The sequence below is a fragment of the Varanus komodoensis genome, unplaced genomic scaffold (genome assembly GCF_004798865.1).
Source record: "Varanus komodoensis strain SLA01 unplaced genomic scaffold, ASM479886v1 scaffold32, whole genome shotgun sequence".
NCBI classification, from domain to species: Eukaryota; Metazoa; Chordata; class Lepidosauria; order Squamata; family Varanidae; genus Varanus; species Varanus komodoensis.
The window spans coordinates 12547946-12572460 of NW_025335798.1; the positions used below are offsets into that span (position 1 = coordinate 12547946).

The 24515-nt window shown below is 43.4% G+C and overlaps 2 protein-coding genes across 3 annotated transcripts in view; one reads left to right on the forward strand and one right to left on the reverse strand.

Annotated features, from left to right (window-relative positions):
- SNX4 (sorting nexin 4) overlaps positions 1 to 1728 on the reverse strand; it is a 45045-nt gene extending 43317 nt beyond the window's left edge. For both annotated transcript variants that reach the window (XR_006415512.1, XM_044438239.1), the window contains exon 1: positions 1505 to 1728. Coding sequence is in view for 1 of the 2 variants with exons in the window: in XM_044438239.1 (XP_044294174.1) it covers positions 1505 to 1705 (201 nt within the window). In the remaining variant the exon portion in view is untranslated. The remainder of the gene's footprint in view (positions 1 to 1504) is intronic.
- A 134-nt stretch (positions 1729 to 1862) lies between these two features.
- The window catches only part of LOC123027347 (TGF-beta receptor type-2-like), a 51769-nt gene continuing 29116 nt past the window's right edge, over positions 1863 to 24515 (forward strand). The window contains exons 1-2 of the mRNA XM_044438084.1: positions 1863 to 1957; positions 7174 to 7248. The gene's annotated coding sequence lies outside the window, so the exon portion shown is untranslated. The remainder of the gene's footprint in view (positions 1958 to 7173; positions 7249 to 24515) is intronic.

Here is a 24515-nt window from a genome sequence, read left to right on the forward strand (position 1 = left end):
AAGAGCTGGAACTAACACCTGTTGTATCAAGTGCAGACTTCTCTGTTTGCTTAGTGATGACAGGTTACATCTTCAACCTGATATGGGGGCAACAAATTGACCATCTGGCTTCCTAGGCCTGAAGAGAAGCACTGATAATGATTCTGCAGAAATCACTTGGAGAAAAAACAAAGGGATAGGTCAGACTCTACTCTCACTCTATGGTCCCAGGGTGTTTCCAGATGAGGCTTTTATTATGCCATCACCCTGCCTCATTCACTGAATTTTACAAGGAGTACAAATGATGTTCTCAACAACAGGTAGCTTTCCCTTGTGTTTTTCCCACGGCTTCTTCCATCTTTATTACCAAAATTTAAAGAAGGGGGAAAAGCTACACAGTACCCTAGCTGAAGTTACAGATGGAAGAAACAGACACTGGGAAAGAAGTTATAACAACACCCTCAGGAATGAAATGAAAAGCTACACTAAGGTTTTATCACCAAAAGCAGGGTTTTCTTCCGCACTTTATCATCTCATTTTCCCTGTTCTGTCTGCCTACAGGCCTCACCATCTCCATAGTTGTAACAGTAGCCAAGCCTTTATTCCAGTACCACCTCAGTGTGATGCTGTTGGTAGCAAAGAGCTAAATCCTATCTATCCAAGTCTAACATATATAGGATTGCTACCTAAGAGGCTATGGCTACAATCCTATACAAACTTATGTGGGAGCAATTCTGTTGACCTCAGTGGGACTTAGTTATAAGTAGACTTGCACTGCATAGTACAAACTACCAAGTTCAAATGTGGCCTCTTCCATTAACTCACTGGAGCACTTTAGCAAGCCAGCAGTCTCCTCAGACATGTGTCTGCGCTAGGGAGACAATAATACTGACCTACCTTACTGGATAAGGTATGAACAGTGCCCTAAATGCTCGATTGCTAAGAGTTAATGCAGCCATCATCATTGTTATCCCGAAACTGCATAGAAGGGGTATCCCATGTGGAAAGCTGGGAAGCACTCTTGCAGCTCTACTGGCCTTGCAGAAAAGAGAGGTCCACCACAAATTATAACGGGGGGAAAGAGTAAAGACAAGAAAGAGAGCAGCGGTTTTCCTCACCCTTACGCACCCAGGTGCACCTGCCCAAACGGCCAGGTGTGTACAACTCGTAAGACATGCAAGACGCTTGCTGGCAGCCCCTTCCCCACCAGCCCAGGTTATGGACCCCTAGTTCCCCTTAGCTGCTGCCCATTCTCACGAACGCCCAGCCTATCTTTACACCCTGGCTCCTTCCCCGCTTCTCGCCTCACGCTCCCTCTGCCCAGCCGCCTCCAATTCCGTAAACAGCCTCCTCGTCTCTCAGTCTCTCCACCCACTACTGCCATCGCCGCCGCCTCTTTTCTCCATCCCCCCCGGCTCCACTGCTTCCCGGTGGCTGTGCCAGAGTGGGAAGACGAGCTGGGCCCACCACCGGGCCGCGGCCTAACTGCTCTCCCGGTCCCCGGGAGTGGCGGAGCTTCCCTCACCGCGTAAGCTGCCAGTCCAGCCCGCGCCCTCTGCTCCTCGGCGTCCTCTCCCTTCGCCGCCGCCGCCTCTCCCTCGTCCTCTTCCTCAGGTACGGGGCCTCCGGGGGACTCGGGCTCCTCGCCTTCTTGGCTGCTGCTGTTGCTACTACTGCCTCCGCAAGTGCTCCCGCCGCCGGGACTCTCAGCGCCGGGATGCTCCATGGACGCAGGGAAGAGGGGCTCGCAGGCTGCTTTCTGCGCAGGCGCCCAGCGCGTCCAGGCGGGGCCGAGCTAACCGCGCGGAAGAGGCGCGCCCCCCCGCCCCGCGCGCGCGCGCGCGCTCGCTTTGTTGGGCGAGAAGCGGCGGCGGCGGCGGCGGCAGCAAGGGAAGCGGCGGCGGCGGCAGCAAGTGGTGCGAGCGAGACGGTCTTTCTCTCGTGCTTCTGCCCCATGAAGCCCGGGTTTGCAGTCCTGGTCAGTTTGTTGAGACTTCTGGCCCGATCCTCGTAGACATGGTTCAAGGAAATTAGTAATCCTCTTTGGACAGAGGAATAAAACAGAACAAAACGAGAAGTCCTGCAACTCCTAGCGTTCCGTAGGCAGCATTCCCATGCCGGGGAATGCTGGGAGTTGTGGGACACCATGCGTAGGATCGTGCCCCACTCTCATTTCAAGTGATCATTGCTTTCCGTCGGACTTACTCTTAGGCAAGCGAGCAGGGAGGACCGTATGAAGCCCACGCCTGTGCAGCCATTAACTATAGAGGGATTTACTCCCGGGTTGTTTATTAGATCCCGCTTTTTTCTTACTAGCTCAAGGGGGCTTACATCATTCTCCTCCTCCTGCTCTCAGTCTTACCCCCAGAACAACAACCCCTGTGAGGTAGGTTGGGCTGGGACTCTCTCACTGGCCCAAAGTCAGCCCGTTGGCTCCATGGCTGAGCAGGAACTAGGACCAGGTCACTGAATCCCATACTGGGCTCTTCACTGCCCTGCACTGCATTATACTACACTGACTGTATTATTCATTTACTTTTTCTTCCACCAGATAGCTGAAGCTCTGTGGGTGGCTCCCAATAATTCACAAAATGGCAGTCCCCAGATACAAAATAATAAAATGCAGCATTCAGTTTCTGTATGCAAATTTAAAACAATCTGAACTGCCAGAAAACGGGGTAAATGCAAACCTGCTTATTACACTGCAATCCTATGTTTACTCAGGAGTCCCACTGTATCTGGTGGGTGTTACTTTCTAGTAAGTGTGTTTAGGATTGTCACTTAGGGCATAATTTGATAAGAAGCTTAAGCATTAGGACTCGCTTTCCATGCCAGAAAGTAATAACAATTGATAACAAAAGAAGAGAGAGGGCTTTTCTACATGAGGCTTTTGATCTGCTAGTTTACCAAGACTTTTGCTTCTGCAGTCCTGTGGAAATGACGTTATTTTTACACAGGACATTTATTGTGTATTGAAGATTCCTAACTCCAAATAGTTTGTGGGTGGTTTACATGACACTGTCACGCTCCAAGGCCTCTCCATTGGTTTGCAACCATTCTGGCCTTATTTCTTTCCCTAGGAAGGAAAGGCTTGTATATCTGTGAATAGTGCCATGAAACTCTGGTGTAGTCATGCAGCGAAAAAGGGACTTCCCACCCCCCACTCTGCACGTGGAAAAAGTTATGTTTGAAGGCACTGACCTTAACCCTGAACAGTTTCCACAGACAAAATCCTCAGTATATTTATTTATTTATTTATTTGAAACATTTCTATGCCGCCCCATCGCAACAAAGCCTCGGGGCGGCTCACAACACATAAATACTAAAATTATACAATAAATAATATATATAATAAATAATATATATAATAATATAGTATAGTGGTGCATTAAAGACATCCTATAGAAAACCTCTCAGAATGCCTTGCTTACATGTGTTTTTTCTTCAACGTTTTTCTTTCTCTGCCTTACTGTATGTTCTGTTACGTAACCGCTAGATGGTTCCATATTATAGCAGGATTGTGAAGGTATCCATGGGTACCACGCTGCCATTCAAGTAAACACCAGACTTTCCTCATTAGAAAAGTAGTTTTAAAAACCAAACACTATCATGCTTGCAAAGAATGGAAGAGGTCCTGAAAGATGTTGACTTCATGTAAAGCACCCACAAGCTACCCTGAATGAGGAATCAGGAGCACGTAAGTTGACTCATGTGGAAAGGCACCTGAGCAGGCTTGGCTTTTGTCCTGCCTTGATGCTTGACTGCTGTCCCTAGCACCAAAGCAATGGTCTCCCTCAACTCCAGCCAACATATTTCTCATAATTAAGATGATGATTGAATTACATTTATACCCCAACATTTTTCCTCTAGAAGGGAACCTCAGGCATCTTACAGAGGTCTTCTCTCCAGTTTATCCTAACAACAACAATCCTGTGAGGTAGGTTAGACTAGAAGTCAAGTGATTGGCTCCAAGTGGGACCCAGTGTTCTCCAAGGCTGAGCAGGGACTAGAAACCCCAAGCTCCTAGATCCCCAGTCCCTGCCTAACTGGGTCTCAGAAACAGATGTCTGAAGTTAATGAAAAATATAACCAAGCAAACTTTATACAGTGATACATTGGCTCACGAACTTAATCTGTTCCACGACTCTGGTTGTGACCCAAATTGGTTGTGATCCAAGTCAAATTTCCCCATAAGGTTCAATGTAAATAAGGTTAATCAGTTTTGTAGCGATTTTTTTAATCAGAAAAATTTGAAACAAAGTGACGAAGAACAACAAAGTAACCAAGTACTGTACAGTACAGTGGAGAGCACTAACCTAGGTGTGTGTGGGGGGAGGTTATTGTTTTGAGGGAGAGTCTCTCTTCATAAGGACATTGGGGAGATCTCTTTCAGGGGTTTCCTCTCTTCTTTGTCTCTTAGCTGCAGGGTCAGTTTTGGTGAAAAATCTGTCTATAGTCACTTGTTTTTTCTGCACTGCATAACCTTCCAGAAATGAGAGACCACATTATTGTGCATCAGATTCAACACTCTGTTTGTACAGTTATGTTGGGGTGGTGCTTCTCAAAGAAACCCTGGCACTCATTCCATTTTTTCATAATGGATTGTCTTCCATCACCGCTAACCTCCTCCCTGTCTTCCTCTTCCTCAGTGGAATCTTCCTCAGCAAGTGCCTTCTGCTGCTCACTCTGGAGTTCAGCAAGTTCTTCTGTCATCGGCTCCTCTATGTCTTCCCTGCACGAACGCGACTGTGATCATGGCCATCTCCCCACTTGGGTGTGAGATGGCCGAGATTGTGCCCGTCTTTCCTGCAGGAGTGTGCCCGTGATCACACACGCCTTCCCTGCATGAACGCAACAGCGATCGTGGCCATCTCTCCACTCGGGAGGTGGGGAGATGGGCGCGATCTTGGTTGCCACCCAATGCGGAATTTGTGACGCAAGTCAAAATTTTCATGAAACTTTTGTTTGTGACCCGATTTGGTTGTGAACCAAGGCGTTCATGAGCTGAGGCACCACTGTAGTATATTTGCAGGACAGGCAGGCAGCAGCTGACATATCCAAGTTGTGGGACTAATGTCAGCCTAGGCTTTTGAAGCACACTAACTTTTTGCTTCACTGTTTAGTACAGGCTAATTAGAGTCTCACTTAAGTCAAGCACTCAACTGGGTAAGCCTTTCCAAGTGTGTGTTAAGGCAGGATTGTCTGAGTCCCAGATCGTGCTCTTAACCACTACATTACACTGGCTCCCAAAAGCCAAAATGTCTTGAAACCCATTCAGACCATTTTGTGCTACCATGAACTAGGATCCCCAGTTTCCTGTCGGGCCCAATTGTAACAATGCTTGATGAGGCATATTTATGCACTTTAGTTGTATTATCCCTACAGATTCAGAGTATTTAAATATGTACATCCTTTAAAATGCATACAAGAGACATATCTTAATATATATATAGAGTAAACACCCTAAAGACCACACAATAATGAGAAACAGATTTTGGGCGACAGTGTGCAGTCATGCATAGTATGGACTTTAGCTTTATAAAACAAATCTTAAAGCAGTTGTACTCAGAGGGCACTTCAGCTGTTCACACGCTCAAAAGCAACTTTTGTTCCAAGAAAATCTTAACTGTAAAAGCTTGAGAAACTCTATCTCACTAGGAATGCACAGTGAAGGTAACAATTAAAATAACCTTGGAAGAAATTTGTACAAACACTGAAGACAACAGAATAGAAACCAGATACACTGAAAGCACTCAAAATGTCTTTAAAATAATTTTGGCATCACACAACTGAGCTTGTGAAAAGAAGATAGGTTAGAGAGGGCAAATGCATACAAGTTTAGTGTAATATGAATGTTTTGCCTTCTAAGAAATAAAAGCTAAAATGTTCCAGTGAATAAACATGTTCAGAAATAATTGTTGCTAATTACACTTAAGGATACAATGGCCCTTGCAAAGAAACCAAGGTGTATTTATTTCAAGGACATCAAAGACGGATTTGGTCCTGCTGTGCATTCTTCACATGTTTAGTTAAACAAGAAAAAGGTTATTTGCATGAGTGTCATAATTATAGGCACAACGGTACTGTTGCATCCACATTACCATTTTCAGTGCAGACAGAACATGGCTGTTCCACATGAAAAAGCATGGTTAAGTAAACTGATTTGCTTTTCATATATTGACTGTTCACCACATTGGGCTCAATATTGCAGTAAAGATCTGACCGAATATTCCACTGCTGTGGCAATATAACTTAAACTCATCAGCTCTCTGGCATGTTGGTACATTCTTCTTTGCCAACATGGGTATCTCTAATGGTGCCTGATTGTGTTTGCGTTTCTATGCCCATCTCCAGTCCTTCACCACACATTTCTAAGAGAGCAAGACTCACGCCCTAATCCTGCTGCTTTCTCTTAATTGTAGGGAACATGGTGGTAAATTTCCTGACCTGCGCAAATCAAGGCAAAATAACAAATCCTACAGAACAAGAAGTATCATTGCAGCTTGGCAATCTAATCCAAAGCACTGCAGATACCCAAGGTAGCATTGCTGCAAAGCTGGTATGCATTGGTATATAGCATAGCTGTGGGGATACCCAAGGACAGAATCTGTCCAATTTGTGACCAGTGATGTGGGGCCGGATATGTTGCAGTCCAGCAGGCCTGCCAGTGCTCAGTATCCACCCCATCTTTTGCAATTCTACTCAAGTGGCAAAAGAGGGGTGGAGTGGCGCTTGTGAACGTGGACCAGAGCCTGCTCCTGTACTGCCGTCAGCTTATTAGACTCATAGCACAAGTTGTGCAGCCCTGCCCAGATCACTGCACTGCTGGTAAAGCAAGCCATAAGATCATCAGGCAATAAGAGGGAAAAGAGAATGAATGATAGTGGAAGGGGGCAAGCGGAAAAATAAGATTACCCTTTGAAAGCAATCTAACAGCACAGTCCTAGGCAGAACTGAATTCAATGAAATTTATTTATTTCCCAAGTAAATGTATTGGGAGTTGTAGACTAAATAACATACATGTGTTGGTTTAGTTGCGTCGAATATAATGCCATTAACTCATGTGGCATGCCCTTCTAAATGATTTGAGCTTTACAGCTTCATTCTCAAACTTGAAATTGCACAGATGGCACGGGAGATGTGCAACACATCCAATAATAAACCTAATTTAAATTTAAATTTCATTTCCTTTAGGATGCTGTGAACCATGTATGAGGGGAAATTGAATTGACCGTCAGCAACCTACAATTAGCAGCAACTATCTTGGAGGTAAGTAAGTGCTGAATCTGGTTGACATACACCTGTACATCATCTCTCTCCTCCCAGAAATTAACCTTTGTTAATTTGAATATGAATGTTATAATTCAGCACAATTAAACACTAGAAAAACAAGAGAAAGCAAGAAGGAAAATCATTTTATTAAAAAGATTTTGTATCCTATATTCAGTTCTGAAAAATTAATAAAGCTAGCCTTTCCAAATGCCCTGTTAGTCTAGTTCTGCATGTTTCAGAGACATGAAAAACCAATTCCAGAAACTTTGAAAATGCTATTCCTCTGGTCTGCTAGTAGCACATTTTCTTAATGAGAGTTGCTTCAAGCACAGGTGTGATTGGCTAGAAAATGGTGAGGTCACTAGGTCACATTCACTTTTCTTTTCAAAGTAGCATTTCAATATTTAAGCACACAATTCTACATTTTTATTTTTACAATAAAGGGCGGGGATGAATTCACATTTAGACAGCAATTCTACACATTCACTAGAGAGTAAGTTCTGTTGAATTCAATGGTGCTTACTTCAGAGTGGGTATGTGCAAGATTGCACTCTTAATTAAAGAAATATATAAACAATGCTTGAAAATAAAGGGCAGTTTGCCTGAAGAGCTTAATTCAGCCTTTGATGTGGAGGCCTGTATATTTGGCGACTGGGTCATGAAGGCTCCAGGACTGTATGTACGTGCACATGCTATTATGCTCTTTGGAAAAAGTTGACTGTTCAGCAAAAGGTCTTAAATCCCAATATGCTTTGGACTTGGGTGCATTTTTTAAACTGTATGTCATAATGTTAAAGAAGACAAATTGGCTTGTGATGCAGAAGATATATGGGATGAAAAACTCTAGTAGTCAGTGATTAAAAGTAAATAATCTTTGGTGGCCCCTTCCAGCCACAAAAGCATTTACAAGAGAAGCCAAACCTTATGGAAACAAGAGAATTGAAAAGAAAACAGAAAACCTTCCATATCATTCTAACCTCCTCAAAGATGCTTCTGCATTTGAGCAGGAAAAAAACAGTAAAGAGGCCACAAAGACAGCAGGAGGGGAACCAAATATTAAGCCAAGCACCCAGACAGAGAAACAGAAACTCATAAAAATAATTAGAAAGAATCTGGATGGTTTTCAGAGACAAGAAGGGATCCCAATCCTATCTATATTGAAGCCAGAGGAAAATGTGCTACTTTCTTTAATGGGAGGGGAACTTGGCTTGTAAATACCAATGTGGAAAAACTGACAGATCTTTGAAAAGAGCCAGATAGCCACATGGATTGCATGCATAAATTTTTGCATAAACATGCGAAGACTCAAAGGAAGAAGCTACACAAATCCGAAGCTCTGTAAGAAGATTTGCTTAGCTTGAAAGGATACCTGAATAGGCAAACTGTAGCTGCACTGCTTACCCCGCCTCCAGACACGACTGCGCCTACAGGTGAAAGTGCTGGGCAGACAGAAATTGAAAGCTGGCCAGCAGCTATTACTACTACTACTACTACTACTATTAGTAGTATTGCATTATTAGTAGTAGGATCACATTTGTTCATTTGTACCCCACCTTCCCCAAGGTGGCTTACATGGTTCTCCTCCTCTCCATTTTATCCTCACAACAACCCTGTGAGGTAGGTTAAGTTGGTCCAAAGCCACCCCATGAGCTTCATGACCAAGTGAGGGCTAAAATCTGGATTCCCTGAGTTTCACTACACCACACTGATTTGAACCTTTCCTTGTGTGTGTGTGATTAACCCCCAGCCATGGTGGCTGGAGATGCCAGGGGGTGTACTCCAACCTCTCAAGAAGGCACCAGGTTGGCTGATCAAGAGACTTACTCAGCTCACAGAAGTTCCTCTTTCCCATATTTTTTCTGTTCAGAAGTAGGAGACATTAGTGGAAAGTTTCTTGAGGACAGGACCCTTCAATGAGATACGGAATCCCTCCCTGGTCTCTCTGGGTACCAGAGTCCTCCACACTTCCTGTCTCCCAGAAGGGAGGGGAATGTAGTCCCCTCTGTATAGTTTCAGTACAAATTCCACCAGTCTTAGCCAGCATGGCCAATGAACGAAAATGATGGACATGTCAGTCCCAAACAGCTGGAAGGCTTCAGGTTTTTCGTTACTGAGCTGTGGCTTCTACTTAAGTAGAGAAACATCATCAACATGTTCCAAGGAGTGGGCATTTTGCAAATTGGTTTTGCAATGGTGGTGATTTCTCCATGCCTGCAACCAACTCCCAGTATAGCTACTACATGGAATACTTTCAAGGCATGATTAGTTATCTGTTTTCATCCCTGTCACAGATACAAATGTTTGTATTTCTTCTGTTACACATAGGCAAAACCAGTGTGAGTGCTTCTGAGAAAGTGCAGGAGAGTATGAGGCAGCTGAAGGTTTTTTTGTTGTTATTTTAAAAGCCACAATGCTGGTCCTTAACAGCTAGTAGCCATGGGTACAACGGATTCAGCAAAATAGGAACACATGGTAAAAACCAAGTGCATAAGAAATGCAATGAGACACTGTGGGCAGCATAAGATAGTCCTGTACAGGCATATGATGGTGCATTTCTGTCAGTTGTATTACTGGGTTCCAGCACATTTCATTATCTTTTATTTATGGCTTGTAATTCTTCTGAACCTCCTAGAGAGCTTTGGCTATTGGCTGGTGTAGAAATGAACTCAAACTGGCAGTAATATTTGAGCTGTGGTTAAGTCTTTGCATCAATCAAACCAAGAAAATTCAAACTGAACCTTTTTTTAGAACTGTCCATTTTTTTTTCTGATACACTGTTAGGACTTAAGTAGCACATACCACACCATAAAGTCTGACTCCTTTGAGAGTGCCAACAAGCAGGTGTTTCAGGAGGAGGGTGATTCTGTAAATGTTCCATACTTTGACTTTTTAAAAGCTTTTAACAAAGACATCAAAATCTCCTGGACAGGTCTTTTCATGGATCAAGTGCACTATGCATCTTGTGACCAAAAAGAAAAATGAAAGTCTTGCCATTCCCAGCTTTCCCTAGTCAGAATGTTGGAGTTGTATTGATTGATTGATTGATTTGGTTTGTACCCCACCTTGCTCCAAAACCTGGCAGTAAGACAGATTTTTTCTGCTTGCTTGCTTGTATTAAGGCTTTTATGAGCCATGCAGTTGGCAGCAGCTGCATAGGATAGTGTGCTAAAGAAAGGAAGCAAAGACTAAGAACCTCTCTACATGAGACATTTATTGTGTGCTTGTGATTTTTTTTCCCTCGTGGCAGTTTGTGGGGCCCTTACACAGCATCATCCTCCAGGGCTCTCTAATGTTTTGCAGCCATTTTTGCAAATGCAGATTTGTGTTTCAGAATGAGGACCAAGAGCTATTTTGTAGTTTTCTGGCCAAAGAAGGCAAATACAAACTGTAATTGCGTTATACTGCAGCATCACCTTGTGGATCAGTAATAGAATCTATAGGATAGTCGAGTAAAAATATCCCAGAAAGAAGACATGTGTAGTGGCTGCACTTTTACTCCTGCTTAGAAAATTGAAGCTGCAACCTCAGGAAAATGTCTCCTGTAAAGAAAACTCTTCTACTTGTAGTGAAGGCACAGAAAGTTCAGGCTCCCCCAAGTATTTGTATTGTGACTGGTGCTTTTTAATTTGTGAAAGCAAGTCATGATGGATCAGTTGCTAACCCACATTATCCCACACAGACAATGGGGCATCCTGCGGCTTACCATGACTTGTTTCCCCTTAGTCCTCCAGTCTGCCATCTGCCCATATCCCAGTGCCATTTGTGGTACGATCCCTCTTGAATCCCCATTCTTACAGAGGGACACTTTTCCAACTTTCCCCCACTCAGATCCACTCTGAGCCCATCCTGTTTGCAATATCTTAATGTATTATTTCTGGTGCTTTGGAAGTTTGCAAACAGGTGTTTGCTGTTCTCAGGTGTGTAATTGTGCAGATTTGCCTGTCTGCTATTTACTTTCTTCACTTCCAGAGATTGAGATCAGTTCTGCACCTGCTTGAAACCTGACTTCTCAGTTTCATCTTCTCAGTGTATTACAGCTTGAGCTGACACTTGCCAGCCTGCCCATCCCAGTTCAGCGCATCCTGTATCCTGAACTCCAAACCGGTGGCCGAATGGACTGGAACTATTAGCTGTACTTGCTGTGGGACTCTGGGTGTATCTGCTTACTGCAAGAATGGGATTTTTAAAATGTTATTTTCCATTGTGTGAAAGTGCACACTTGACAGCACACTCCAAAAGCTGTCAAGGGAAGCAGTAAAGTGGAGTCAGTAATTGACAGGAACTTGACAAGGTGAATGTATTAGTGCAGGCTGTACAAGACAGGCAGGCAAATCGGAGTACTTGTAAAGGACCAGAAGAAGAGCAATCTAAATTACGGACACATTGGCAAACTTCCAAGGCATCAAAATGGATTTTTAGACAGTGATGAAGACATTCAGGTCATTCCGAAGTGTCATTTCTGTGTCATTGGAGGGGTGGATGGACATCACAGAGGAAGCGGGAGGGAGGCTGGAAGCAGCGTCAGTGAGGTTTTGAGAAATGGACAGGCTTTTCCCTGCTCTTGCTAGGTAGCTCTGCAGCCCACACTGAGGAGCCACTGCACTGCCGAGCCACCCCGCCAGGCACCCTCAGCAGCTCAGGAGGTGCAATCACACCATTGTGGAGGAAAAGCGAGGCACGGGGGCTTCCCTGCTGCACGTGCCAGGGCCCAGCGGAGCTGCCTAATTAACATAGTCACCCTCACGGGGTGTGGACTGCTGTGACACCCAGCCCAGCGGGGTAGGGGGCTGCAGCGGTTTGCAAACCCCTCACTTGTTCTAGGATCGCTGGCTTACTTGGAAACCAGCCCAGCCAGCCACCTCGCCAGGTTCATTGGCATGACAGCTCCTGGCCGGGTGGTAATTATGCTACTTAGGCAGCTCACAACTGGCATGTGTGAGCAGAGAAAGTCAACCAGCATGGCTCCTGGGCAAACAGACTTCCAGGCCTTGGTCTGATTTCATAATGCTCTTCTTAAGATCTCATAACTTCTTTTATGGTAATATGTGGGGCTTCTTTTGTCACTACAATAAGCAGAGAAGAGTAAAGCTGATCTTATTGCAGCTGTCCAGCAAGTTTAACCTGCTCAGAGCTTATAAGTTTTTCTCCATCATGGAACAGGTTGGGGGGCATTTTGTTACCCTAGTTTGTAACCCTCTGGATTCAAAACATTGTGAAATCTGTTTTTAGTGCCCAGACTTGGCCTTGGAAAATAAATACTACATTTCTGTAAGCAGTTGCTCATTAGCAGCTGCATAACCATCTTCTCAGTCTATGATTTGGAATATGGGCTTAAAGTGTGTCTTGAGAACTGGCAGCTTCTATTTTAGAAATTAACCTGTGTGTTTTTCCTCCAGGGCCCTGCTCACCCCTATTCCTCCAGGCAGTCCAAGTTTAACTACATTATTAAAATAAAATAGTTATATTCTCACAACAATGATATCATATTATGATTATATTCTCATAGCACCCCTCTGAGAGTTTTCTAGATCATCTTAGTCTGTGGCAGATCAAACACTAGTCTTGTGGCACTTAAAAGATGAAAGGATGGCATAAGCTGATAGGATGCACAAAAGCATCTGCCTTAAAAAATGTGATGAGCTGTGAGATTCTGTTGCTTTTCCTGTGATGCATATTTGACTGACAGGTAATACCTTGTTGAAAGGCACTTAATTAATTTGGTTGTGAAAGGGTTGGAACCTGGGTCTCTCTAGTTTGACCATTCTGCACAGATGTTCTGAAATAAAGCACATATTCCTTTATTAACTTAGGACCCAGTTTAGACATGCATATGTTTGGGTCATCCTGGAAGTTGTAGGCCCGTTTTCTGTCTAAATGTGTGTAGGATTACACCTTTACTACATTTATACATTGTCTTTTAGCCGAAAAGGGTTCCAGAGTTGCTGACAAAATAGGATAACAGTATGTAGGATAGCCTCTGGCTTACAATCTAATTGAAGGTGGCATAAAAAGAATAAGGGAGAGGAGAAGGAGAGAGAAGGTGGGGGTTATATAATCTCATGCTTGTTCAGATACGAAAAAGCCCACAACTTCCCTGATTCCTCCAGCTAGCCAGGCTGCGTGGGAAACGCTGGGAATGGCAGGTGCTTTTTTCTGTCTAAACAGGCATAGGATTCCACCCTAAACACAGGTTTTAAACTTCCTTTGTAGAGATGATGATGGTAACAGTTTACTTCTTTCTCTCCTATTCAGAGGGCAGGAAAGCACCCCAGGAACCTTTGGATGGCTCAGTCCCCCCCCCCCCCCGCCGAGGTCTGACACTGGGAGGGGGAGTCAAGAGATTTGACACCAGATCCTGCCCCCTTGCAGTGAATGTGGAAACAACCTTAGGAACTGCTTCTCTGAAAAGAAGGAAGAAAGTCTGCCTCCCAGACTTTCAGGTCCTTAGGGTATTTCTCTGTCTGGCCTTTCTCCTATGGTGGAACTAAGGTGTCTATATAGAGGGGTTCCAGAAAGTTCTTCACCAAAGGTGCTGTATCACGTGCACTAGTCTTTGAGCACCTTCCCCTCCTGCCTTCGCACTAGGAGAGGGGGGTGTTTCATGTACTTTGGTTTGCTCACACATTGAATATGTCTGTGTAATGGTTGCAGGTCTGACTTGCCCTGTTCCTGGTGCCACCCATTGGTTACTGAATGCCGATCTGAAGGCCAGTCGGGAACAAGGACAGTGCAGGCATTAACCTCTGGACACTAAGCAGAAAGGTGCCCTCATGCTTGCGTGCAGCCCTTCGGGGGTTGAAGTGACCCTCTCTGTCACGAGGGAGCAAGCTCATCATCACCTGCATGTCACAGGTGGGGCTGCCACCCTGCAGTCACGCAAAGCAATGCATCCACTGGAGAGGTTCACTCACACGATTTCTTCACTGGACCGCACTAGCCCCTTCCACCGAACCCTGTGCTGTCCCATGTTGCTGTGCACAGGCGAGTTTTACAACATCCATACAATGCTAACTATAGTGGGGGGTTTTCTGTTTCAATATCCTGACTTCCTCTGGATTTTTGAAAAATGTGCTGAAGATAATGGCACGTTTTGATATTTGCAGTGATGTTTTCAAAAGGAAAATGATAAGATGGGGGAAATAATCACTCCTTCTATTACTCCTTCATTCAGTATTTTATTACTTTCTTTCCAAGAAAAGGATTTTCACATCTAATCTTAGCAGACCTGTTAAAATTAGAGGCACAAATTAGGTCCTCTTCACAGAGTTTTGGCCAGGACAGGTTTTTCTGCAGCAGCTTAGCATTGTCATCATTATATCAAGTCTTGCTCTCAGTGCCAATTTTTTCTTCCCCCCTCCTCCTCCTCCTCCTCCCATATTTGTGTGTGTGTTCAGAGAGTCGGGCTTACTCTGCTCATCCACTTCAGTTCCTGGGCGGACCCCACACGCACACAGCTGGATTTGAAACAGCTGGATCTGCCTCCCCTTTAATTTTCGCCAGGAGCCCCACAAGCTCAGGACTGGCTGGCGGAGGATGAACTGATCAACTCTGAAGCTGGGATTCAGCTGCTGGCAAGTTCCAGAGAATGGGTGGCTGGGGAAGCCCGGCTCTCCTTTGGCTACTGCTGTTGCTGCTCTGTGAGTAAAGAAAAGGCTGAGGCTGAGGCTGAGGAGGCTGCAGAACCGGGGGAGGCTGCTCCTTTCTCCTCTTCCCAGCTCCATTCTCCTCTGCTGGCGACTAGCTGACAGATGGGCAAAGTTTGAGAATTTGGGATGAAAGTTTAGCTGCAGGGCTTGCTGCAAAATCAGAGCCACTCTTCTTCCTGGCAGTTGCTAGATGTTTAGCTTCCGTAGCTGGCTCCTTGAACTCCATGCAGACATGACCGTATCTGCTGTGAGGCAAATGTATGTAGAAGTCAATGTTACATGAGGAAACCTTTTGGAAAACGGCATCTTTTTTCAGTATGTTTAAGCTCCTTAAATCAGTTGAGGTATGTTATGAATTGTATGATTTTAGCATGTTTGGATACTGAGATGGTTGCAACATTTCTCTTACTATTCTCTTTCACATTCATGCAGATTTAAAGACAGAACTAATTAAGTTGTGCTAATTAAGCATGGAAAGGAGGGGGGGAAGGGTCTTTGCATCTTGCCATCCAATACGGCACATTTTGTTACGCACACACTGTTTATGTTTCTATAAGTCTGCTAATACTGAAGATAGCAATTCCCATACGAGGATTTGAAAATATGCCCCAGCATGCTGCAAAGGCTCTTCTTTAAATCTTCATCTTCAGTGTATCATATGCAATTCAAAATAAGTATGTACACTTCTCATATACAGGAAGCATAGAGTGTGTAATGCCTGCAAATATGCCTTTATATGGAATTTGTTTATTTTTACTGATGCATTTCCACTAAAGCAGGATTCTGTATAATCTTATGAAATGGTAAGGGCATCTCCAAGGGGAAGATCTCCCGGGTGTCAGACATGTCAGTACTGTGCAGCTGACAACTTGCAAATGTTGCAGGAGACCTGTCAGTCTCTGCAGTGCTGATTCTGCTAATCCAAACAATAGAGAAAGGGTCGACCTGAGTGGCATTGTTTAAATGACGCCTTTGGGTGCAGCTGCTGTGCTACATCCAACACAACTCTGATCTCTTCTTTGTGGTGCCATTTCTCAGACTTCTGCTTTGGCTCTGGACAGGATGGCCAGAATGGTGGCAAGCTATGAGATGCATAAATTTCTGTGAAGCTGTCTTATGTAGAGCGACCCCATCCATCTCCCTGGGCCAGACAGAGAATGGAGGGGGACACTGTCTAGAGGCAGTGTGTTGCTGGCCCTTGCCATAGTCCCTTGGAGACAGAAGAGGCCCCTTTACTTAAAGGAAACTCTGCATGGAGATGTCCATTTATTGCCAAACCAGAAGTACCGGAAGTGCCAGCATCCCCTAACCTGGTGTCTGCCAGATACAGTGGACTTCTGTGCCTATAGTCCCCAGCACTCATATTGGCTGGGGAAGGTGTGAGTCGTAGTCCAACAGTGGTGGTGGCTGAGAGGTTGAGGTACGCTATACTACACAAAGCCAAAATGAAAAGGAGAGACAATGGGGAGTGGGGTTCTGCCATATCCCTCTGTAGGTACTGTAGCAGCTCTGCTAAGTTCTCAATTCTTCTAGGGTGTTGTGTGAAATGGCAACGTTCATCAGTGCCATTCCCATGTAATTAGTGGAGGCTATTTCCCCTTACTCACCCTCTGAGTATAAGCTCCATCAGACTCAATGGGATTTGCTTCTATGTAAGTAAACATACGTAGAATTCCACTGCAAGTGTATTTCTAGTTCACATCACTATTTACAGAGAAAGGGACATATAATCTGTCAGTGAGTGTGTGTGTATTCTTTATTTGCTGGTGCAATCTGGGAACTCCTCTTAGTATCCATGGAATTTTCTTGCTGTTTCAATGGCTTTACAGACTTTGTAAAATGGGAATTATAATATACAGGATATATTATGTGAAACAAAGACTCTCAATAACAGTTATAGTAATGGGTTAAGAAAAGTATTATTAATTTCTATAGCTCTCTTCGAAGTGTCTTGCTATTATTGGGTTGGATCCAGATAGCACCATTTGTTGTTGTTGTTGTTATATTGCATTTATATCTCACTTTTATCCTCTTGTGAGGAACCCAAGGTGGCTTATGTAGCTCCCTTTTATCCTCACAACAACAACCCTGTGAGGGAGCTTAGGCTGAGTGTGAGTGACTGACCCAATGTGACTTTGTGAGCTCCGTGACTGAGTGGGGACTACAACCCAGGTTTCCCAGATTCCCAGTTCAACACTCAAAGCACCATACCATGTTGGCTTTCCCAGAGATTTCAGTGGGAATTAAGTTCAACAAATGTAGGGCACTATCTTATGCAAGTTTAGAAAGCAAAATGGGCTCCAACTCCATGCACACTGGAAATTGTAGGTCTTTTTTTCTACCTGAACTTGCCCCAGATTGAGCCTTTAGTCTTGATCTAGACTAAATGCATTGCCCATGCTCATAATAACATGTAGGACACTGTGTTTCTATTTCTCAAATGAAGAATTGCTACTGAGAAAAAGTGACTTGCATAAGGTACCCAAGGAATCTAGAGCAGGGTACCTGTCTCCTTGAGATTCCAATTCAGCATGCTAGCTATAAGCTAACAAAATACATACTAATCCCCCACCCCCTAAGTAGATAGGTAAACCATTTCTTGATAGGATACGCATCCATCTAACAGGTTTTCTTTAAACCAGACACATGGCATAAGCAGTCATATGTATTAGACCGGCAAAGCCTTCAGAACTTTAATTTCTGTCTTTCATTTGCAAATAGGCATCTTTCCAGGTTCACTGGAAAATACTGAAGGATATTCTCACCAGATGTACAGGAAAACAATTTTTGGCTAGCGTTCTGTTAGGCATAAGTTGTTATTGTTATCATCCCTCTGTTCATCTATGAGCTAGTGTTTCGTGTGTGTGTGTGTGTGTGTGTGTTCACTTATTATTTAGGGAACTTTGAATATGATTTCAGAAGATGAGGTGAAGAGAACTTCGGTACAACCTGTATGGGCAGTGTGCAGATCTCTGTATGGATTGCTACTAACCCATATTAGGATCATGGCAGATGTCTGAACAATTGCAGGGCAGAAACTTGATGGTAAGCCTTTATCTCAGGAGACTGCTGGTGGAGACAGAGTTACAACTCATCCTAACTCTTCTCACTTGAATTCTGAGCTAGAGCAGTTTTTTTAGATGAGGCTTGTTTACAGGTTCTTCACAGGTTCTCCAGTTTCACTTCTGTGTTTTGATGGCTGTTCTACACGAGGCATTTATTGTGTACTGATCATTCCATACAGTCCTTTATGGGTTCTTTAGATTATCTTGTGATCCTCCTTCTCTTTGTAAACAGTGGTCTCTGCAAGGTTTTTAGAGCTGGGAAAATGGGGAATATTTTTTAGGACAGAAAGAAGCCTCTGTTTCTACTCAAGTATTTGTATTATTCTGCTGTACTACAGTGCCACCTAGAGATTATGCAGTGGAAAAGCAGAAAAGGAAAACAGCTTCTGCTCAGCTCTCAGTTCTGTGCCAAAAGTGGAAGTAGATGCAGTGGATTAACAGCCTTGTGTAGAAAAGCTCATTATTTTCCTTTCTTTTTCTCACATATCATCATGTGTTTATGCCTCTGGTTGCTAGGCAATGGTAAATAGCTGCTGTTCCTCATCCATCCCTCTTTTAAATTAAGGAAAAGTGTTGTTTTTTGTTTTTTAAAATTAAGCAAAAGTTATTTCTAGCTTTTGTTGTTACTATCTAAAAATAGGAGGACGGGCTAGATAAACGATCTTTGAAACTTGCTTTCTGCAAAAACAAGGCGATGCCTGCTGATCTTGAGAATTTGCTTAAGAATATATGGCATAAAAATGAACTGTACTCTTGGGCACCATATAGTGCTTTTCATATTGGTTTTCAGCCTTCTCAGAGGTATCTTACTATACTTACATACATCTTGTTTGTGTCATTATGTTGGCAAAATATACAAAACATGTCTAGCTGAATCAAAGATGCAGTAATTCCTGATAGCATTACAATAGCAACTGCAAAATGTGCTCTTAAAATCATTTTATTTTAATAGAACATATAAACACAGGATGTTGTATTTTTCTACCATTTTGCTCATGTTGACTTTGGCTAAGTCATATGCCCCAGTTGAGAGGACAAGCATTTCTTGACTTTTGCATGTTCCATAATCAGCTTTCTGATGAATATTTACTAAGAATATATGTATTTGAATCAGTTGGTTCAGCCAACTAAATAAGGCTATAATCCTATAACACACTTACCTGGGAGCATGTCTCACTCAGGATGATAGGACATGTAGAAGAGTGAAATGTAAAGCTTTTAATTGCAGATTAATTGTACAATTTTGTACATGTCTATTCAAAAACAAGTCCCATTATTATATTCATTGGTTTTCTCTCCCAGGGAAGTATATTTAGGATCCCACTTGCAGCCTTATATTGCAGCCCAATCATCCCTTTCATTTAATAGCTAATTCCCATACTAAGCATGACAGAACTGCCCTCCCTTCAGAATTTGAAGGAAAATAAATTTAAGGATCCCCCCCCCCCCCCAGTTTGTGTCCAAAGAAACATATAGTTTACTTTTTAGGGTAAAAAGTATACAGTTTTCCGTATAAGCTACAAGCACCATTGTCTAGTGAATTTGATGGAGAATGGATTAATATCAATATGCATTTCAAATTTGGAATTGTTTGCAACAGTACTGATGGGCTTTAAAGTTATTTCTGAACTTGCGTTTTGTTTTGCTCCAAAGCATGGCTATAGCAAAGAACTGTCAATAACCCAGCCTATATCTGGTCTTGATGGCTGTTCTGCTCACAAAATGGCTTTTGAACCCATGTGGTGATGACTGTTCAGTAAGCAGGTTTATATTCAGTGTCCATATTAATGTAACCCTATGCATCAATAATTCCCAACTATTCCATCTGGAGTTACTAAAATAATATGAACCCCCACCTCCAAGAGTCATGACCCTTGATAAAGAACCCTTGAGACTCAAAAAGCATCTGATGTATAAACAAACACTGAATCTGTCACTGAGTGACTTGGTTACCAGGAACGGCAGATTCTTGTTTTGCTGACACCCATATTCTGATATAGGGAAACAAAATGTAAAGTAAGCCTCCCCCCTTTAAAACCACGATTCCAAGGCTCTCTGCTTATTAAGTTCCCAGTTCTCTTACATGTGGAGTTCAGCTTCCCTTTTGTTCATCATCATTCGGAATGAGTTGTCTGCCTGAGGTGTTCTCATATGTAAATGGCTCAAATGTAATGTACATATAAGTTAAAATGCAAACAGTTCAAGTCCAACTATAAAACCTGTAAAACTTTTTATAGCTCCAGTATTTACTACACTGGAAGGTAACAGGGAAGCATTGATTTTTATTGGTGGATATTGTCACATAAACAAGATGCATGCGTGATCTCACAGCACATCCCTGTGAAACAAACCAAAGCAAGTGAGAGAAAATAATAGCTGAAAGCTTGAAAATATGATGATTCAATATGAAAGAGGCCCTGTTGTCTTTTAGATCTTATATTGGAGATTGTCACTAAGGTGATCTGCACCAGAGCCCCTTCCATTTGCTGGGGCTGGTGGCATAGAATTTATGCAACATGCATTTACCAGTGTTGGGGTACATGCTAACAAACATAGCAGTTTCAGTTGTGTTGAAAACATAAGGCACACACAAACACAATTGTTATACAGGAAACCCAGAAGCAGAACTTGAGTGCAGTTGCACCTTCCCACCCATGTTCCCCAGCAACTGGTATAGATAAGCATGCTGCCTCTGATACTGGAAGTAGCACATAGCCATCAGAACTAGTCTCCTCCTCCATGAATTTATCTAATTCCTATTGACATCTATCCAAATTGGCGGCCATCACTACAACTGAATTCCCTAGTTTAATTATGCACTATGTGACGAAGTTCTTACTTTTTTCTGCCCTGAATCTCCCACCAGCCAGCTTCCTGAGATTATTCTGGGTTAGAACGTGAAAATAAGAAGCTTTCTTCATTTCTGCAGTTTTCGTTATGGTGGGAGAATAGCCATTTTTTGCTACTATTGTTAAACAAATTTCAGTCAGAAATCATTGGTAACACATTTCAGATTACCCAGAGACTCCAATAAAAGTCCGAGATGGCAAATAGATTGCTGTCTTCTTTCTGCCTATCCTTGCTGTAACCAGCAGATCCAAAACTTGATCACCGCCCCCAAAAGAGACCAACTGAAAAATGCTCAGGGTGTTGGCAGCTCAATTAAACTTTGTGATTGTTGATAAAAATGACTCATATTTTTATAAGCATAGCTTGGCAATGAATGCGCCTTTGTAAACAGACTTCTGTGAAATCAAATGTAATGTTTGTTAGCTTTGGGTTAAGGATTAGCAGTACTCGTTCTTCTTTGTTTGGTGACAAGTGATAAAAATCCATTCTCACACTGGAATGTGTCCTAGTCGAAATGGCCTTGAGCTTCACCATCTGCAATAAATAAACAAATACATATTTTTCTAAAGAAATATTATTGATTGTTTGAGAGCCTCTGCACCAGTCTAAATGATTCTGTCCTTCAGTTCCTCTCTAATTCCTTCTTGCCTCACTTTTCTGTCCTCTTTGCCTATTTCACTAAACCCTTTTCCATCCCTACCCTACTTTATGCTCACCTTCCTTTTTCTCTCTTCACTGTTTCCTTTTAATTATTCCTTCAGCTGCTTTGCTTCTGGGCTCTGTGCCCATTAACTTGCCTTCCAGAACCTCTTTGTAGCCTACATGAAGGACCCTTGTAGGTATGACTTTTGTGGGGTTTAATCTCAACCTCCCCGACTACAAGGATACTCACAGCTTTGCTCCCTCAGAGCAGTCAGAATGTTTATGGGCATTCCATACTATCCCCCTCCAGCAGCGCTCCACAAAGCCTTTGCCACCACAAGCTGAATGCAATATAGCCCGAAACCCAGTCCAATTAAGCAAAGAGAAACATTAAACATCACACCCTTTTCCTCGGGTCTTTATACCCTTTCCCAAACAGTGGATTCATCACTGCAATAGAATAACAAAAAAGGCTGAAACTGCTTAGCTTAGCGGACCGCAGAACTCTATCACTAACTTATGGCAGTTGCTTTGCTCTGACATCCTTTGTTGGCTCATCAGAGTCCTTCTGCCAGATGGTAAATAGAAAGCCTGCCAGAAATTTTCAAACACTCCCCAGGAAGTTCATCTAAATCACCAGTAAACCATTTGCACTTAAAACAGAGCACAGCCCCCCATTGCTCACATGTGACACAGATAACATTTCTGCCATGCTTACTGTTCCAAGGATAACACTAGATTTCTTGCACTGCCCTTTTTGGTTCCTTCCCTTCCACTTGGACAGATCTACAACTCCTACAGGGAAAAGAAAGTAAGACAACATGAGTTTCCAGGACAGAACCATTACATGAAAAATGAGATACTTGTCATGTATTATTATGGATTGCTATTCATCCCTTTGAATTCAAGGGGACTTACTCCCAAATATTCTTGTGTGCAGGATGGCAGGATACTGAATATTGGACCTGATGCCAAATCTTTGCATTTTCTGCACTTGTGTGGAACTGCAGGATTGCTAGATCCACACAAGCGTGAAAGGAAAAAGCAACCATGGTGGTTTCTTTTCCCCATTGCACACATGTCAGTCTTGTACTGCCTCATTTCCATAATTAGCTGCATGAGTTGCCATGTCATCTGAACCCAGGAAGATGGGCAGCTTCCAAACCACCCCATAGTCCATAACTTTTCTAGGTCTCTGGCTTGAAGTGCACCCCCATTCCATTCCCCCTTGCTGGGTTTACACAGCATGGCAACTTGCCCTCAGGACAGGCGATTATGGAAACGAGGCAGTGAGCAATTGGCCCAGATGGGGTGAGGAAAGAAGGCACTGGCTTCTGCTCCCTTCCCAGCCATGCAGATCTAATAGCCTCCGGCTCCGTTTTGTCATGCTGGAGGCACGTTTGCCCTTTAGGAATAGGGATCAAGTCAACAGGAAAAGTGGATGGGAATTTTCCTCTGGAAATTTATGAAGCCAGTTCTTATGCTATAAGGTCCACGGTGCCCTAGAGCTTAGATTGACTTTGGGAACTCTTTAAGAGGACTCTTCAGACAAATTGTTTCCTGCTTCAAAGGATGATAAGGTGCAGTCCAAAATCTAGATAGTTACATGGATGTGCCCACACAAGAAAGAACAGAATTCAGATCCCTATGGTGATTCTTAAAACAAATTAGAAAGCAGTCTGCTTGAAGGAAATGCATTAATCCTGTCATCTGACAATTGTTACTGAATACTATTCAATATATCAAAAACTACTGGAAACTGAAGTGCGGCAATAGGGTCTGTTACCAAGCTGAACAATCATAACCAAATGTTCTTGCGGTTGTAGTATAGATGTTCTTCTCTCACATCACCTCAGTGTGCTGCTATTTGCAATAGTAGTGTGATATGTTGTTTCCTCTTCCAAGTCTCATGAGGAAAACAAGTGAACACGAAAGAAGGCCAGGGCTGGAGGGGAGGCTACCATGCCCAGGGCCTGGAATTTCACAAGCTTTCTGTTCCTTCTGTAAGAACCTTCCATCCTACTTTACTTCATAATCTGTTTCATACTTTGGATTTACATTGCTGTTGCAATGGAATGTTCAGAAGCAAAGTATCCTGGATTTCCAGAGTCTGCAGGGAGCAGAGCTACTTGTGAATTTCCCAGAACCATCTGGTTGGATCTGGGGGCTGTTGGGCTAGATATGTCCTTTGCCTAATACAACAGATCTTTTCTTTCTTTCTTTTTTTTTTTCCAATCCTGTCCTCCGCACAACTCTTTACTCTCTGTCCTGTTCTTACCAACTCCCAGCCATTCAAAGTATGCATAACATACTCAACCGCTGTACAGGATGTGTTGAGTCAGGCTTCCTGAAGCTAGTGCCTGTTTTGTGTCGTAATTTCCATCAACCCCTGAAAGCCTGGTCAGCGGTCAGGAGTGATGGGAGTTGTTGTCTTAGACATCTGGAGGGCACTAGATTCAGAAGACTGAGCTGAGCAAATAAATTAGCAGGACCCCACTTCTGCTTATTTAAAAAAAAACTAATGGCAACTATAACGTTCACAGCTGGCACATTTGTGTATGTATTTGCTTTATATCGTGCCTTTCCATAAAACGCTAATGTGACAAATACTGTGCACAAGGTACGACCTCGCCCCTTCTTGGAGGCATACCTTAATTAATGTGGAGAGCCAGTTTGAGAGTGTCAGAGAAGCTGAGAGCAATGCTGCCCAGAGGCCAGACTCTCTCACTTGGGCTGGTCTCCATCCAAGGCAGAATGGTCAAACAGAGGCACCGGACTAAGATGCAGCCACCCTCTGCAAGAGCAGCAATCCCTTCAGCGGACAAGAATGGCTCTTTCTCTCTCACGGTGATGGGGCGGAGAAGCTCCTGAAGGGCAGCTGCTGGGCAGCAGTGATAGTTGAAGGTGACACCAGTGGAGCGTCTTTCACAGACGATGGCAGTGACCTTCACGCTAACTCTGGAAGAAGGAGGCAATGATAAACCACCTCTGAATCTTCTTACCTTGAAAACACTAGGATTACCGTTCAGAGATGACTTGACAGCACGTAACAGCAAAATAA